This window comes from Felis catus, chromosome E2, assembly GCF_018350175.1.
Source record: "Felis catus isolate Fca126 chromosome E2, F.catus_Fca126_mat1.0, whole genome shotgun sequence".
Classification (NCBI taxonomy): Eukaryota; Metazoa; Chordata; class Mammalia; order Carnivora; family Felidae; genus Felis; species Felis catus.
The window spans coordinates 13,688,377-13,706,036 of NC_058382.1; the positions used below are offsets into that span (position 1 = coordinate 13,688,377).

A 17,660-nucleotide genomic window follows, 5' to 3' on the forward strand; every position below is an offset into this window, starting at 1 on the left:
CAGAAACACACCAGCACGTTCACGTGAATACAACAGCGCTCTGCATATAAAGTCATACCAGCACAGGCACAGACGCAAGGAGGCGTGGGACGTACGCAAGCCCGAGCACTTCAAGGCGAACGCGCATGCTCACCCATAGCCGCAAAACAAACACAGCATGTGAGCACCAGGAACATGCACTGTTGTGGGCTTTGGAATCGCTACCGCCTGGTCTCTGCCAACATGTACAGGGTTGTGTGAGCCGGAAGAATGGGACGTCCCATACTTGAAAAAGCACATCACTCTTTCAAGTTCACACTCCTGGACGTGATGAGAGGGGAGGCGGGGAGTGAATGCAGTTACATAACTGGGTGGGGCAGCCAGCTCAGAGTAAAAGGCCCAGCTCAATCAAGGCTGAAGTTGGGACAAAGACAGTTGGGCAGGGCCATGGAGCTCAGCGTTGTTCTCCTCCTTGCTGTCCTCACGGGACTCCTGCTTCTGCTGGCCAGGGACCACCCGAAGGCCCATGGCCGCCTCCCGCCGGGCCCCCGTCCTCTGGCCTTCTTGGGGAATATTCTGCAGATGGACAGAAGAGGCTTACTCAAATCCTTCCTGAGGGTGAGGTGCCGATGCATGGGGTCTGAGGGTGACTTACTGCCCGTGGACCTGGGGATCACTCCCCAGAAGGAGTGAAGGCATCCTTTCAGGCTCCGGGGGTGGGGTGTCTGAAGGTTGGCGAGGAAGGTGCATGGAGGTGAAGCATGGTAGCTGGTGGTCAGATGGTCAGAGGCGTCCCTGCTCCGTTCAAGTGTGTGGGCACTGGCCCCAGAGTGGGCGGGTGGGTGGGCACGCGGAAGTCTCTGGGCGCAAGCGGTGGGTATAGAATTTCATACTCTTCTGCCTCTGCCTGTGGAGTCTCTGGGCGCCTTCCCGGCCCCGGAAGAGAGAGAAGAAGGGGCAGAGTCACCAATCATAAATTTCTCCTCTGGCAAGAAAAGAGAGTGGAGATTGGCCCAGGTGGATGCCAGGAGGAGAAGGAAGACGGGAGGAGGCACAAGGTTCTTACCAATAACGGTCACAAATGTGCCGTAATGGCTGACCCTGGAGTGTTTACCAGGCTCTGTATCACTGCTTCCTATGCATGATTTTACATGTGATTATCGATTTATTTATGAATAATGTAATCTACATCGGTGCACCCTCTTGGCAACAGAAGAACTGGGTCACCGACATAACTGCCAGCTTACATACCCCAAGGCCACCACACTCCTGAATCTTGGGTTTGTCATCCCTTCGCTTTTAAGACAGAGAATCTTCCCACAAGTGGAGGGATGGGTATGCACAGGCCCCGAGTACTTTTTACTTCAGTGCCTCCCAAGGGCACCACGTTTTTCTGTAAACTCCTGGGCTTGATTTCTTTGCTCAGAATTACATGGCTAGGATTTATCTGTATCGCCGTGGGAATTCATCAGGTCTGGCTTACCACACGCCCGCGGGAGAGGTGAGGTGCTATCCTTATCTCACAGGTATGGACCGTGAGGCTCAGCCTGGGGAGGACACTTGTCCTCAGTCACACAGCTGGGACTTCATGGAGGGAAAGCTGGGGTCTGGCACAGAGGTGTCCTCATCTCCAATGTCCTCCTGGGCCAAAGCTACCTAATGATTTGGGGATCGCAGATCCTTTGAGAATTTGGTTAAGCTGTGGGCTCTCTCCCCTCCAAATGTCCACAAAGATTTTTACATAAAATTTTGAGAGTTCCAGACCCCCTCAAGTTCTTCCACAGAACTTCCAGGATTCTTTAGGGGTCCATGATCCTCTATTATTATTGCATCTTTGGAGACAGGAAGGGAGAGAATGGACTAAGGGGTGTCACGATGGGACAGGTTGGAGAGGGTGGCCCCGCTCCTCCTCCATTCCCTAGTATGCTCCCAGATCTTTCTAGAGTCAGACAGATGTGGATTTTGTGTTCCAGAGTCAACTCTTACTCATTGAGTCTCAGTTTCCTCCTCTGTTAAAATGAGATGGTGGTAAGAATGTGTGTCTTATAACATTGATGAGGACTGGGTGGCATACTGCATAGAGCCTGGTGTATATAGTAAGTGCTCATTAAATGGCAGCTCTTTTGACCCATTCATTTAACAGTCATTTACAGGGCACCTTCTGTGTCCTGGGAATATTGTAGGCATTGATGATGTGGCTTTGGACAAGGCATACAAGTTAAGCAAATAAGGAAATACTAGGTAGACAAGAGTTATGATTAAAAGAAAGCCAGGTGCTATTTTAGAAAGTGGTGGAGCTACTTAGATTGAATAGTGGGGGGAGAGGCTCAGTCTCACTGTGTCTGTGAGCAGACACCCTGCAAGATGCCCAAGGAAAGCACCATAGAGAGGCAGATGTCAGTGCAAGAACACTGAAGCAAGAGCAAGCTCGGCATGTTTGGGGGAGAACATGGAGGCTGGATCTGAGGGGGGGAAGGGGCGAGGGGGAGGACAAGCAGAGGGGTGACGCAGCCACCTCATGCAGGGCGATGTGGATCAAGGTGGAGACCTCAGATCTTACCCTCAGCGCAGTGGGGGGCATTGGAGGGTTTGGAGCCAGTTAGGGGTATTAATTAATTTACATTTTCTAAATATTTTTTTTTCAACGTTTATTTATTTTTGGGACAGAGAGAGACAGAGCATGAACGGGGTAGGGGCAGAGAGAGAGGGAGACACAGAATCGGAAACAGGCTCCAGGCTCTGAGCCATCAGTCCAGAGCCTGACGCGGGGCTCGAACCCACGGACCGCGAGATCGTGACCTGGCTGAAGTAGGACACTTAACCGACCGTGCCACCCAGGCGCCCCTTAATTTACATTTTCATAGGGAATACTCTGGCTTCAGACTGGGGTGAGGTGGGTGGCCAACTGATCATAAGGGGAGAGGAATGGCAGTAGGGAGACCATAAGGACGCTCTGCAGAGATCAGTGGGAAAGATTTTGCAGTAAACTTAACCTTTTCATGATTTTAAGTCAATTTTTAGTGAGGCTTAACATGACCCCTAAAAGTGCACAAGTCGTAAACGTTCAACTCAATGAATTCTCTCAAGCGGACATACTCATGTAATTGACATATAGGTAACTAACGACACCCTGTCCCCAGAAGCCACCCTCCAGTCCCCTTCCAGTTACCACCCTCTCACTATCTTGACTTCATAGAAATAGAGTTAGGAAATAGGGACACTTTTGTGTCTGGTTGATTTGGCTCAACACTACGCCTGTGAGTTTCATTCGAGTCTTGGCTGTAGCGTGGGTTCTTTTTCATTGCTGCATAGTTATTCCATAGCATGACTATATCGCCATATAGTTATTCTCTATCAGTGTTGCTGAGAATTTTATTTGAAAAACTTCAATGGGCGCCTGGGTGGCTCAGTCTGTTAGGCTTCTGACTTCGCCTCAGGTCATGATCTCGTGGTTTTTGAATTCAAGCCCTGCATCGGGCTCTGTGCTGACCGCTCAGAGCCTGAAGCCTGCTTCGGATTCTGTGGCTCCTTCTCTCTCTGCTCCTCCCCTCTTCACACTCTGTCTTCTCTCTCTCTCAAAAACAAGTAAACATTAAAAAATTTTTAAAAAATCTTCAGCGAATCAGCTTGTTGGTATTTTGGTGAACCTACGTACACATTTTGGTTGGGCGTGCATCTGGGAGTGAAGTTAATGAGTCATTGAATATGCATGTGTTTAGCTTCAGTAAATACCATGGAGCAGTTCTGCAAATCCCTGTACTGATGTTATGTCACGAGCATCCCCAAAGCTGTCCTTTTCTCTTCATGTCTACCAAGCGGTTTAGGGTAGTTCTCTGGGGAAATTGTCAGGAGAAAGAAAGCAGGTTGACGTTGGGTCACAGGAAGGATGACCCTTCAGTTTCAATGCTGGGGAGATCTGGTTCGACTCAAGGGTATAGGCAGAAGTAAGAGATATTTAACCATCTGTACTGCTTAGGGCACCAACCATGCAGACTCTGGCTGGGTCATGGGTTTATCCTTTAGTTGCTGGGTCCTGGGAAGGGGAGGGCACCCTGGGGTGGGGGGTCTTGGGGTACTCAGTAGCTAATTGCCAATCTATACATGAGTGTTTTTATGGTTTAACAACTGGGATGGCCACATGGGTGCACATTGACTAACAGTAACCTTGGGCGTGGATATGCTTCACAGTTTCGAGAGAAATACGGGGATGTCTTCACGGTGTACCTGGGGCCAAGGCCTGTGGTCATGCTGTGTGGGATAGAAGCCATACGGGAGGCCCTGGTGGACCAAGCTGAGGCCTTCTCTGGCCGCGGGAGAGTCTCTACTGTAGAACGAATCTTCCAAGGACATGGTAAGGACCTCAAAGGCACCTGGAGGGGAATGATGGAAGATGGAAATTGGGGAGGGTGAGTCTGGGAAGGGGGGATAAGAGGCGCAGAGGGGCCCAGAGTGTCCTTCCAACCCTCTTGGCAATCCATGCCTTCCCTACACCCGCAGGTGTGATCTTTGCCAACGGGGAACGCTGGAAGCTCCTTCGGCGATTCTCTCTGGCCACCATGAAGAACTTCGGGATGGGGAAGCGGAGTATAGAGGAGCGGATTCAGGAGGAGTGTCAGTGTGTGGTAGAGGAACTGCAGAAAACCCAGGGTGAGTCCCCGGAGAATGGGTATGTAGGGTGCGTGGCAACAGAAAGACTGAGGTGTATCTGTGGGCAGAGAAAGAGAGGCAGAGATAGAGAACGACCCTGAGAGACCATCCAGCAGAGGGACAGACAGAGATGGGTAGGAATGGAACACAGGGAGCCAGAAGAGATATGGGGTGTATAGTGTCGAGAGTAACTCAAGGACATAAACTTGGTTATGTATTAGCATGCTATTTACTTGGGTTCAGGGAAACCAACCTATGGATAACGTGTATCTGCAAGGGCAAAAATAAGACTTACATAAAAGAAGGCAAAGAGAAAAAGGAGAAAATGATAGACACTTTGCAAATGCCAAAGTGGGTTTTTATTCTTCTTGAGTGGACTATTGACAAGCTGTCAGTGAGCAAGGAGGGCAGCTGGGGCGTCCTGCCCTCAGGCAGCTGGGGCATTCTGCCCTCAGGCAGCTGGGATGGGCTATCAAAGAAGCACTTCTGAGGGGGGCCTGGGTGGCTCAGCCGGTGAACCATCTGACTCTTGCTTTCGGCTCAGGTCATGATCTTATGGTTTGCGAGTTCGAGCCCTGCGTCCGTCTCTGCACTGACAGCACAGATTCTCTCTCTTTCCCCCTCTCTCTTTGCCTCTCCCCCACTCATTCTCTCTCTTTCTCTCTCAAAATAAATAGACTTAAAAAAAAAAGAGAAAAGCACTTCTACTTACTTTTGGATTCTCCATATAAGGGTGTTTATGAGACATAAAGATGACAGGGTCCTTCCATAAGAGATTTCGAGAGGTAAATGTACAGGCAGGGAGGGAGAGGCAGAGGCAGAGACATAGGGAGCAATAGAGGACTAGGGGCAGCAGACCATGAAGACAGACTCAGATGGAAAAAGAGCGACTCAGATGGAGAGAGGGAAGGGAAAAGAGACACAGATGAAGAGATGAAGACAAAGAGAGACTGGAAGAGACCGGGAGAAGCAAAAAGAAACCAAGGCAGAGAGAAACCAAGGTAGAGAAAATGAGACTGACAGACAAGCTCAGGAAAGGGTGTGCAGGGGAGCAAGAGAAGACGGACAGGTGAGACCCGCAGAGAGAGGCTGATGCCATGACACTTCCGGGTGGGTGCACAGTCCCTGCTCCCCTCCCATCCAGGGAGGTCAGGATGTATACAGACATCAACCGTCAAGTGCAGAACGATTCCCTGGAGACCAAAGAGCCCTGGAGGTGGAGAGAAGAGATGAAGGGAGGGGATGACAGACAAGGGACAGGGAGAGCAGAGCTTTTAAACTTGCACATGTGATTGACTGAACACCTGCCCTGCACCCATCTGCCCCTGGGACTTAACTACCTGCCCCCAGGGTCGGAGCTGAGGCCTGAGAGGGACCCACCACACAGCCTCCATAGCCCGACTACCCTGGAGACAATGACAGAACGGCACTTTCCCCCCAGGGTTGTGGTGGGAATTTGGTAAACTAATACATGAAGTGCTGAGAACAGGACCTGGCTGGCCCATCATCTGGGCTGGTGAATGTTAGCGGTTCCTGTTCCTGCTTCTTTGTCATCACTGAGCGAGGGAGGGCAGTCACACGGAGATGGGGCAGTGGTCAAGTGCTCCCAAGGCCTTTGTTTGAGTCCGTGTCCCATGACCTGTGCCTCCTCCTCCCAGGAGCCTTCCAGAACCCCACCTTCCTTTTCCACTCCATGACTGCCAACATCATCTGCTCCATTGTCTTTGGAACGCGCTTTAGCTACAAAGATCCCAAGTTCCTGCGGTTGCTGGACTTGTTCTACCAGATCTTCACGCTCCTCAGCTCCTTCTCCAGCCAGGTCAGGGAGCTGGTGTGGGAGGCTGGTGTGGGAGGTGGATGTCCAGGGCACAGGGAAAGGGGTGATCTGCTTTGGTGTCCCAGAAATGCAGCTTTGGGCTGGAAGGGGGGCACAGACAGCAGGGAAGGACAGGGACACTGAGCAGTAGAGGGCAGGAGGGACGGGAGACAGGGATGGGGAGCCTAGGATGAGGACAGAGATGGAAAGTCAGAGAGTCAGCAAGAGAGACCAAGACATGAGGGTTTGGAAGAGGAGAGAGAAGGACAGGGCGAAAGTGACAAGAAAGAGCAGAGATCAGAGACTCTGAGAGGCAGAGTGGCGGAGACAGAGGGAGAGAATAGGACTCAGACTGTCAGCTCTCTATTCTTCTGTTCCTGATTCCTGCAAATCTTCACCTCTGTCTTTGGCAAATCTCCTCAATTGAAGAAATTCAAGGGTACGTGAAAACAAGGGACCACATTTCTTCATTTTCCCCATTCCCCCTCCCCCCGCTTTTGGTCTTTTTAAAAATATCTCCCAGATTATAAAGTAATATGCTCCTCTTTTAAAACAAAATAGCGTGGTTTCTCTTTCTCAACGAATCTGGAAATACCCCAATTGTACATTAAGGTTAAAAAATTAAACTGCAGAATAGCATGCCTCGTTATGGTCGTACCCAGGAGTGCATGTCAGTTTTGTGCATAGGACTGTCCCAAATACAAACTCCCATGACCTCCTGCTAGACAGTCTGATCCAAAAAGCTAGGATGCGGCCCAGAGTGAATATTTGCAACAGGTGCAGCAGGTGATTTCACTTTTCTCCTCCCACAGAGAACCACAGAGAGAAAAAAGTCTAGCGTGAAATTCACCAGAGAGATATCAATGGTTATCTCTAAAAATTAAGAAAGAATTTTACATTGCACTCTCTGTTTCCACCTTTTTTTTTTTTGCAATTATTTGCAACAGTTACGTATTACATTAATCCTAGACATTCCAGTAGAAATATGTTCCAAAATAAATAGTCTTAAGCCGGCAGTAGGCTCATCTTGTGCTTGCATCACGTTATCAATGTTTGGTGCAGCAAAGGAGATGTGAGGGGTGGAAAGAGTCAGAGAGGTCCGAGCCAAACAGATCCACTGGGCGAAGTAGGCAATAGAGGCACAGAGAGCCAACCACCTGGCTGACTCAGTGAGTAGACCAGGCGACTCCTGATCTCAGGGCCGTGAGTTCGAGCTCCACACTGGGTGTAGAGATGATTTAAAAGGAAAAAGCAGCTGCAGAGAGACAAGTGAGAAGAGACACACACGGGTAAGGAGAGGCGCCAAGGAGAGAGGTGTGGCAGCAACCAAACCGGGACGGGAGGATGAGGGAGGAAGCGACAGAAGGAGAAAACTGGGAGAACAACAGATCAAAGGAGACTTAGAATCAGTGAGGGAGAGGCAGAGACAGAAACAGAGAGGCAGAGCAAGGTGAGATTCTGCCCCAGCCAGGCCCCAGGAGGGCTCTCCTCCCTGTGACTCACTGACTCCACCCCAGGAGGACCTCACAGCCCCTTCTCTGCTGCAGGTGTTCGAGCTTTTCTACAACTTCTTGAAGTACTTTCCAGGTACACACAGGCAAATCTACAAAAACACCCAGGAAATCATAGCCTTCATAGAGGACGCTGTGGAGAAGCACCGTGAAACCCTGGACCCCAGCACCCCCCGGGACTTCATCGATGCCTACCTGATCCGCATGGACAAAGTGGGGATTGGGGGAGGGGAACAGGAGGGGGCAGGGAGGGAGGAAAAGATGGCAGCGAAGAGAAGAAGGGTGGGGAAAGGGGGAAGGGAGTGCGGAACAGGGGAGGGAGATTGGGAAAGGGAGGAGAGACTCAGGAACCAACTGAGGGGAAGAGGAAAAAAGGGGAAAGTTGGGAGGAGAGAGGGAGAGAGAGACAGGTGGTGTGGGACCCAGCAGCAGGGGAGGGCGCCCCCAGGCAAGAGCGTGCAGCAAAGCCCCCGCTCCCCTGACACGCCCCCTACCGCTCGGATTCAGGAGAAGTCCGACCCCAACAGCGAATTCCACCATCGGAACCTCATCTGCACGGTGCTCTCCCTCTTCTTCGCCGGCACGGAGACCACCAGCAGCACGCTCCGCTATGGTTTCCAGCTCCTGCTCAAGTACCCTCACGTCACAGGTGGGTGGGCGGGGACAACCGATCGAGGCAGGGGGCGGGGGCTTCTCACCCCTTTTGGGAGCTGCAGAAGTGCAGCTGGGATCCTTCCTGAATGAGGGAGGAAGTGTTCACCTCCTATATATACCAGGAGCGCCGCAGGTTTTGAATGAGCCCCTGACTAAGGTAGCCCCGCCGGTGGATGGATGAACAATCCGTCGGTGTTTTCTCCCACTGTGTCCTCCCATCATGTAAAGGCAGACTCCTCTCTCTGCCCACCCATCCATCCATTTGTCTATCCTTTTATTTGGTACCTGTATTGATTACCTTATACTCAGATTCTTTCGCCTATGATTGATTCAAGGACCTAGGCTTCCATTCTTTATTTGGATTAATTGATTCAATTGTTGATCTTTTGAAACAGGGATTAATGAATGAAGTACTGGTCATTGATTCATTGGCTCGTTTGTCCATGCATGCATCCATCTGCCCTATGAACTAGATTTCATTCCTTAATTCTTCCATCGGTCTTTCAATCCACCCTTCATCCATTTATTATGCATTTAGTTCAATTAATTCATCACTGATTATTTATCTGTCATTCAGTCCCTCCATCTATTTGTTCCTTTCTTATACCTATTTTATTTTACCTATTTTTATACCTGTTTCATCACTTTTTGATACCTGTTATTTCACTAATTTATTTATTTATTTATTGCTCTATAGATCTAGCCATCCATTCATTTATGCAATTGATTTACTGGTTAATCAGGTTCAATATTTGTCTATGGGCCATTTATTAATTAATGACCCAATAATTCGTATATTGATTGATAAACAAATACATACATCCATTCACTAATGTTCTTCCATTCATCACTCTTTCCATTCATAAGTCGACTGGCTTATGTACTCATTTATCCAGGTGTTTGTGGGTTAATCTATTGATCTATTTCATGGTTATATTCCTGACACCTAGCACAGTGTCTCATCTATAATACACACACAGTAAATATTAGGTCATTTTCTACTCTTTTTGTTTTTAAAAGTTTAAATGTTTATTTATTTTTGAGAGAGGGAGAGAGGGGAGAGGGTGAATGGGGGAGGAGCTGAGACCGAGGGGACAGAAAATCCAAAGCAGGTTCTGTAATGACCGATGTGGGGCTCAAAGTCATGAACCTTGAGATCAGGACCTGAGTCGAGGTCAGACATTTAACCGCTTAATTGACTGAGCCACCCAGGCTCCTCTCCAGTCTTTTAAGAGGGAGAATTTTGACAGGTTTATAGCCTTGAGTTCTTAATGTGAAGTTCTGTGCAAAATTGTGGTGTGTGCATGTGCGCACGCACGTGAGTGTGTGTGTGTGTGTGTGTGTGTGTGTGTTTACATGTGCCTGTGGGAAGAGGATTCATAACATTCAATATATTTCAAAGGGTGAGAATTCTTGCTTCCCCCCCCCCCCCACCGCCTCGCCTCCCCCTCTTCCAGGCTTGTTGCTCTGAGGGGTGTCGATGACCTAACCCTTTATTACAGGTTTTTCCTGGCTCATTAGCCCACACAAAGCAGTGGCCCTGCTGAAATGTCTCCTTTAAATGAGGTTCCCTCAAACTGAGGGTTGATGGGGGGTGGGAGGGCAGGGAGGGTGGGTGATGGTTACTGAGGAGGGCACCTTTTGGGATGAGCACTGGGTGTTGTATGGAAACCAATTTGACAATAAATTTCATATATTGGAAAAAATAAAATAAAATGAGGTTCCCTGGTCCCACTCTTCTGTGCAGAGAGAGTCCACAAGGAGATTGACCAGGTGATTGGCCCACACCGCCTTCCATCCCTTGATGATCGAGTCAAAATGCCATACACTGACGCAGTCATCCATGAGATTCAGAGATTCAGTGACCTCTTCCCTATTGGCATTCCCCACATGGTCACTAAAGACACTCACTTCAGAGGGTACTTCATGCCCAAGGTGAGGCCAGCTGGGCTCCCACATTTTTCCTGTGTGGGCATCCTGGGTTCTCTTAATCTGTGCACTTGACCTGGTTTTGGTTTTATCACTAGGGCCCTCTTGGTTTTTTGTTTGTCTGTTTGTTTGGTTTTGTTTTGTTTTTAAGGGTGGGCTGAGGAAAGGAATGGCAGTATCTGTTGACCTTGTGACTCTCCCTCAGGGCACTGAAGTATATCCCCTCCTGCACTCTGCTCTCAATGACCCACATTACTTTGAAAAACCAGATGCCTTCAACCCTGACCACTTTCTGGATGCCAATGGGGCACTGAAGAAGACTGAAGCTTTTATCCCCTTCTCCATGGGTAAGCCAGGCCTGCACTCTCTTTCCCAGACACCAGAGTGAAAGGCCACTCTCTCTTTGAGACAGTCCAGGAGAGATCTTAGTTCATTGAGCAGCTACTATATGCCAGTTGCTTTACCTTTAACCCACTTCATCTTCCCTGCAGCCCTAGACAGGGCTTAAGAAGACCACATCCCAAAGCCACATCTTGGTAAGCTGGCCCTTGGGAAAGTATTTTAACCTCTCTACGCCTTGGTATAGAGATACACGTTGGTATAAAATAGCTGATGAGCACTACTCTGAGCGTAGTGCTTTATTGGGGGCTGAAGATGATGCACTGGGCAAGTCACATAGAGACACAGTCCTTGCCCCAGGAAATTTACAGTTCAGCAGGGGAGATGGGCATTCATCATTTGACCACAAAATAGTACCTAATTAAACTTAATTAATGCTTGCAATGTGCTTAGAACTGCTTGGCACAAAGTCGGTGCTCATGGATGTGATGATGATTATTATCATTAATCATAACTGTGATAAATGCTCTGAAAGGGACTTTGGGAACACAAAGAGGAAATACTTTCTACTCTTGGTGGTTCGGTGAGGAAAAGCTTTCATCGAAGCACTGGTTCTAAGCTAAGACCTCAGGGGTGAGTATCAATCAGCCACTAGGAAGAGTGTTCCAGGCAGAGGGAACAGCAAGTCAAAGCCTGAAGGTGGAGACAGCATGGCATATTTGAGAAAGGAGACAAACCCAGGGAGCCTGGAGTGTGGATTCTAAAAGGGGAGAAGGGTGAAGATCTCAGCTGGAGGGCCTTGGAAGCTGGGGGAAGTTTGGGCTTGACAGGCCCTGACCTGTCTCTTTCCCCATTCTCCACTATGTGGCCCCGTCTTGAGAAAACCCCAATGCCCAGAATCCTCATCCTTTGGGAGAAAGGAGGACCCCTGTACCAAGGCCCTAGTCTTGAGTTCCATCAGTGACCCCAGTGACCCAGATCCTCTGGCTCTGCCCAGTGCTACGGCTTCCCTCATTTCATCCTAAGTGAGAGTTGGGGGACTTGTGGGATGGTGGGGTGGGGCCCATGATCCCATTCACTAGTCCTGCTCTAAGGTTAGAGAGAGAGGCAGAGATGTAGAGAGGGAAGGAGAGAGAGAGACAAAGAAAGAATGAGTGAGAAAAATGGAGAGAAGGACAAAGACAGACACAGAGAGAGATAATGACAGGGGACAAGTGACAGAGACTGAGTGCACAATGAGACAATACAGTGAGGAAGGGGAAACAAGAGAGAATAGGAGACAGAGAGAGAGAGGGGGAGGGAGGGAGAGAGTTTCAGATGGAATGAGATCCAAATGGACAGAGACAGGGAGCTTAAGATTGAAGAAAGTAGGCAAAAGAGGAAGGAGACAGAGGAGCAATGTCTGATGGGAGGTCAATCAGAGCAAAAGACTGATGCAAGATTGCCATGAGTGGAAAGAACGAAAAACCAAGCCAAAAAGATGTTAGAGCCAACGGGATAGTGAAGGGTGTCCCAGTGGACAGTCCCAGGGATTGGGATTGGAAGAGAGGATGGGAGGGAAACAGTAGGAGTCAGGCTGTTCTGGAAAGAACTGGGTCACAGAACCAGTCACAGGAGAACTAGTCTAGAGCCCTGCTCTGAGTATCTCTAAGTCCCTGTTACCTAACTTCTGATGTGCCAAAAAGATACAGACATTTCCCCCAGAGATGTCCACATAGGCATATTGTCTGACACCTTGACCGGTCTAGGAAATATCTGAATGGCCTTGCCATGGTGGCCAGCTTGCAGATCAAGAGCCATTGAGGTGGGGTGCCTGGGTGGCTCAGTCAGTTAAATGTGGGGCTTTAGCTCAGGTCATGATCCACCCTTGGTGAGGTCGAGCCCTGTGTCAGGCTCTGTGCTCAGAGCTGAGAGCCTGCTTCAGATTCTGTCTCCCTCTCTCTCTGCCCCACCCCCCTGCTCCCACTCTGTGTATTTGAGAGAGCTCTCTCAAAAATAAGTAAACATTAAAAAAGAAAGAGCCACTGAGGTAAAGGAGGCTTTCGGTGCCTCTTCCTGGGGTTCCTACTCCCTTTGTGTTATTTCTCTTCAAGCCCATGCTTCATAACCTACTGGAGGGCTCTCACACCTCTGGGAATCCAAGGAAGCAGACCCATTCACAATTCTTTTTATTTATTTTAATAGCACGTGAGCATGGGCTCCTGAGCAGGGTAGGGGCCGAGAGAGAGGGAGAGAGAAAATCCAAAGCAGGCTCCGTACTATTCACGCAGAGATCAAGACCTGGGAGCCAAAATCAAGAGTCAGACACTTAACCAACTGAGCCATCCAGGTGCCCCGCCCCATTCACAATTTTAAGTGTAGTTTGGTTTTTCCCCCAAACTTTTGAAGCCCATGGCTCTCGGACTGAGATAAAATGACAACCCAGATGTAGACAAACACACACAGTGCCAGATACACCCTCATGCTCCCAACCGCACACACTCCCCCCATGCGCTCCCTGCCCCCCAATCCTCCTCACACTCTCCCCCCTCATAGACTCCCCACACAACTCCCCTCCACACTCCCCTCCATCCTCTCCCCACATGTTTCCCACACAACTCCCCTCTACATTCCCTCCACACAAGCCTCCCACACACCCCCACACACAGCTCCCACCCCTCCCTTTCCTCCTTACCCACTCCCCCCAACACACTCCCCACCCCAACCCTCCTCACACCTCTGCCCTCCCCCACTCCCCACACAATTGCCCTCCACATTCCCCACACAACTCCTCTTCACACTGCCCCCCCCCATACTCCCCCCACACTCTCCCCCCATATTCCCCTCCCATTCCCCCCTACCCACTCCGGGCCAACACACTCTCTGCCCCCACCCCTTCCCACACCCCTGCCCAGCTCTCACACCACACACTACCCACACAACTCCCCTCCACACTCCCCTCCATACTCTCCCCACATATTCCCCACACAACTCGCCTCTACATTCCCTTCACACACTCCTCCCACACACACCTCCTGCCCCTCCCTTTCCTCCTTACTCACTCCCCCCAACACACTCTCCACCCCCCCTCCCCACACCCTCACCCCCCCCACACTCCCCACACTCCCCACACATACTCCCCACACACACCTGTTCCCAGCCCACCCCTACCTCCAAACACTCTCCACACATTCCCCTCCACATTCTCCCCACACACACTCCACACACTCCCCCTGACTCCCCCTACACACACCCCACACCCCTCCCACACAAACTGCCCACCACATATACATTCCCCACCAGACACACACACACCCCATACCAGATACACACCCTACCACAAGCATACACTCCCCACCCCCCACCCACTCCCACACACACTCCTCACTGCACACACCCAGAAACATACACAAACAATAACTACACCTATAGTATCCTTAGTACAGGCCAGGTCCTAGTCTGAGAATTTTTACAAATGTTAATTTCTTTAACTTCATAATAGTCCTTTGAAATAAGTACCATCCTCCTCATATTAGAGATGAAGGACATTAAAAATGTTGTCAGAAATGTGCACACACCTGCACATGTGGAGGCAGACACACACACACACGCACACACATCTAACCTGAAGTGGGTGTTTATTCTCCAAGTGGCCACTGAAGCCTCTGGAAATCTCACAGAAGCTACAAACTCTCCTGGAAAAACGTGCAAGGCACCTCCACCCAAACGTTAGCCCCTGGTTTCAGAGGGCTCGGGACCCCTCTAAAACACCACCCTGGATTGCAGGTTGAAGGCCAGTCCCATACAAATCTGTTGTTGATGGACACAGAAGTCTGGGCTTTGGGATGTGACCAGGCAAGAGATGTGCATCGGCTCTGTGCCCACATTGGTGATCTTCTGTGTTCACAGGGAAGCGCATTTGTCTTGGTGAAGGCATCGCCCACATGGAATTATTCCTCTTCTTCACCACCATCCTCCAGAACTTCTCTGTGGCCAGCCCTGTGGCCCCTGAGGACATCGACCTCACACCCCAGGAGAGTGGCATAGGAAGAGTGCCCCCAGTATACCAGATCAGCTTTCGGTCCCTCAGAGGGGACTGAGAGAAGGGCCTCAAAGGATCCCAGGATCAGGAAGTATTCCCACCTCTGTAGAAGCCAGTTCCTTGACTGGCCCTGGGTCTTCCTGCTGCTGAGAGACCCACCACAAGCCAGTGTCTCCCCCCTCCTCTGTTTCTGCCTCTGTGGGAGAGTCCTTTCTGCAGCCTCATCTCAGACCATCACTCTGCAGCTCTTGCATAGACTCATGGAAGTGTTTTCCTTTCCTTTGTTAACAGAGTTCCCAGTGTGGTGTATATATAGAAGCTGGGGGCTAAGATGGGAGACTTGACTCGGATGCTCTTTGCATTTGTGCCTCCCAGGCCACGGCTTCCCCCAGGGGCTTCTCCCTTCCTCAGAACAACCACAGTCTCCATTTAGCAACTGTTTGCACTCCATGATCTGTGCATACGTGACCTCCCTGGAATCCTCCTTCCAGTAGTCCCATGGGGCGGATACAATGATCGTGCCCATTTTACACATGAGTAAACAAAGGCTAGACAAAGGCATCAGTTATCTGAAGTCCTATCATATGGCTCGCGGTGGGGGAGCAAGATTCACACTCTGTCTCCCTGGCTCTCCACCTCAAATTCTTCACCTAGTCATACCCCCCTTCCAATATATTTTAAAATTACTGTGAAATTCATATAACATAAAACTAAGTGTTTTCACTTTTTAAAAATTTACTTAGAGAGAGAGAGGGGGAGAGAGAGAGAATGCAAGTGGGGGAGGAGCAGAGAGAGGGGGAGACAGAACCTGAAGGGGGCTGGAACTCACAGACGGCGAGGTCATGCATGGCCTGAGTGAAAGTCAGGCGCTTAACCAAGTGAGCCACCCAGGCACTCCAGAACTAAGTGTTTTAAAGTGCATGATTTGGTGGCATTGGCTCATTCACAATGTTGTGTAACCACCGCCACTATCTAGTTCCAAACATTTTCATCACCCAAGAAGAAAACTCCATACCCACGAGCAGTCACTCCCCATTCCCCCTTCCCCTCAGCTCCTGGCAACCACCAATCTGCTTTTGGTCTTTATGTATTTGCCTATTCCGTGTGTTTCATGCAAATGGAATCATACAATACGTGCTCTTTTGTGTCCGGCTTCTTTCACTTGGCATAATATTTTGGGGTTCATCCACATTCTAGACCATTGCTTGTACACTGCCATCCCCATTCTTACTGAATTTCCCTACTTCCGTCCCTCTATGCAAGGGCCTCCTCGGCCCCTTCAGCTGCATGATTCTCCCCTGGTGCCTTGGATTCCCTGGTATGCCCCTTCAAATCCCCTGAGACTGAAACAAACATCCAAATCCTGACATCCCCTGGGAAGATGGTGATCCATGCCATCTTACGTGAGACCCACTTATTGTCAGGTCACTAGGGATCCTTCTAGAAGATGAGAACTTCTTCACCTCAAAACCAGGCCCAAGAAGGCAAATATTTGCTAAGGAAGGAATGAATAAATGAATGAATGAATGGTTAAATCAGGCAGCCTCAAACCCACCCAACATGGAGCTAGGCTTCCCCCATCAGACCTTATCTTTTTCTTCATTTCTCATTCTCTTCTGAGGCCCGTAGCAAATCCTTCTTTCCAGCGCTCTCAGGATGCCTCAGTCCGGTCTTCTAGCGATTTCCAATCCCTCATGATGCAATGCCACCCTCTAAGAAAATCAGCCAAGAGCCACCCTTGCAGTAGACCATCCTACACCAGGCTCTGCCAGCTGGCACCACCGCCCTTCCCTCAAGAAGGTACCCCAGGTTCAAGGGCATTGCCTGCTAAGATTCGTCCGGCCAGCCAGGGGCCAATGGGAAGCCAGTTTGGGGATCCAATAGAGAGGCTAAACTTCCTGGCCTCTGCAGCACCTGCCATCTTTGGGTTCCCTGATGCCACTGGGGAGTTACCAAGAGCTGTTGTAAAGTACATTTTTGGCACATCCGCCCCAACGATCACAGAAAAGAGAAGGTGACACACAACAGAGCAGCCTACCTTCTAAGAGGGACAGCAGGATGGAAGGAAGACATAGGCGGGACCATGGCAGTCACAGCCCCTTGCTGCTCTGGGGTCATCCGGCTTCTTGGAGTCAACTCCCTCCTGGACTGTGGCCTCTGCTCTTCCTGGGGAACTTTTTGCAAATGGACCACATGGGGTTTCTCAAGTCCTTCCAGGCGGTGAGATGGGAGGAGGAAAGCTGGTGGAAAGCTATCATCTCTCTATCTTATACTTTTTCTGGATCATTTGTGATCAATTACACACAACATGGCCCTTTACTCCTAGATCCTTCAGTGTGTATTTCCTAGGAACAGACATGTTCTCTGATACAGCTGCCATAGTGATCAACTTGAGTGAAGTTAACATTGGTACAATACTTTCATCTCTCCCGTTTGTATTCCAGTTTTGTCAATTTGAGAAGCAATTTGACAATTTTGAAAAGAAATGGCAGAGTATTTTTGTGGTCGGAGTGATTCCACACTCCAGAGACATCACCATAGTTAAAGGCACAGGCTCTGGAGCCAGACCTCAGAGGTTTGGTCCAGCCTCTGCACCCCATCAGCAAAGTGACCTTGGTGAGGTTATGTAACCTCTTGATGCGTCAGTTTGCCCAACAGTAAAAATGGAGATATTTCTAGCTATATGTAAGTGAAAATATCGATAACAGTGTTTGGGTTTTGCTTCAAAAGAATCCTGATTTTTGGGGGGTGTGGAAGGAGGAGA

The 17,660-nt window shown here is 49.7% G+C and overlaps 1 protein-coding gene across 1 annotated transcript; it reads left to right on the forward strand.

Moving 5' to 3' along the window:
- Nucleotides 1-289: 289 nt before the first annotated feature.
- LOC105260134 (cytochrome P450 2B11-like) lies at nucleotides 290-16,034 on the forward strand. The gene is made up of 9 exons (XM_023249708.2): nucleotides 290-597; nucleotides 4,168-4,330; nucleotides 4,477-4,626; nucleotides 6,285-6,445; nucleotides 7,990-8,166; nucleotides 8,461-8,602; nucleotides 10,355-10,542; nucleotides 10,742-10,883; nucleotides 14,764-16,034. The coding sequence occupies exons 1-9, from the start codon at nucleotides 310-312 to the stop codon at nucleotides 14,952-14,954; spliced, it is 1,602 nt and encodes a 533-aa protein (XP_023105476.2). The 5' UTR covers nucleotides 290-309; the 3' UTR covers nucleotides 14,955-16,034.
- Nucleotides 16,035-17,660: the final 1,626 nt, after the last annotated feature.

Coding starts and splice junctions, on each gene's coding strand:
- LOC105260134 (XM_023249708.2), top strand. CDS start 310: ATGAGAGGGGAGGCGGGGAGTGAATGCAGTTACATAACTGGGTGGGGC. Junction 4,627..6,284: donor GGAACTGCAGAAAACCCAGG/GTGAGTCCCCGG, acceptor TCCTCCTCCCAG/GAGCCTTCCAGAACCCCACC. Junction 10,543..10,741: donor GAGGGTACTTCATGCCCAAG/GTGAGGCCAGCT, acceptor ACTCTCCCTCAG/GGCACTGAAGTATATCCCCT.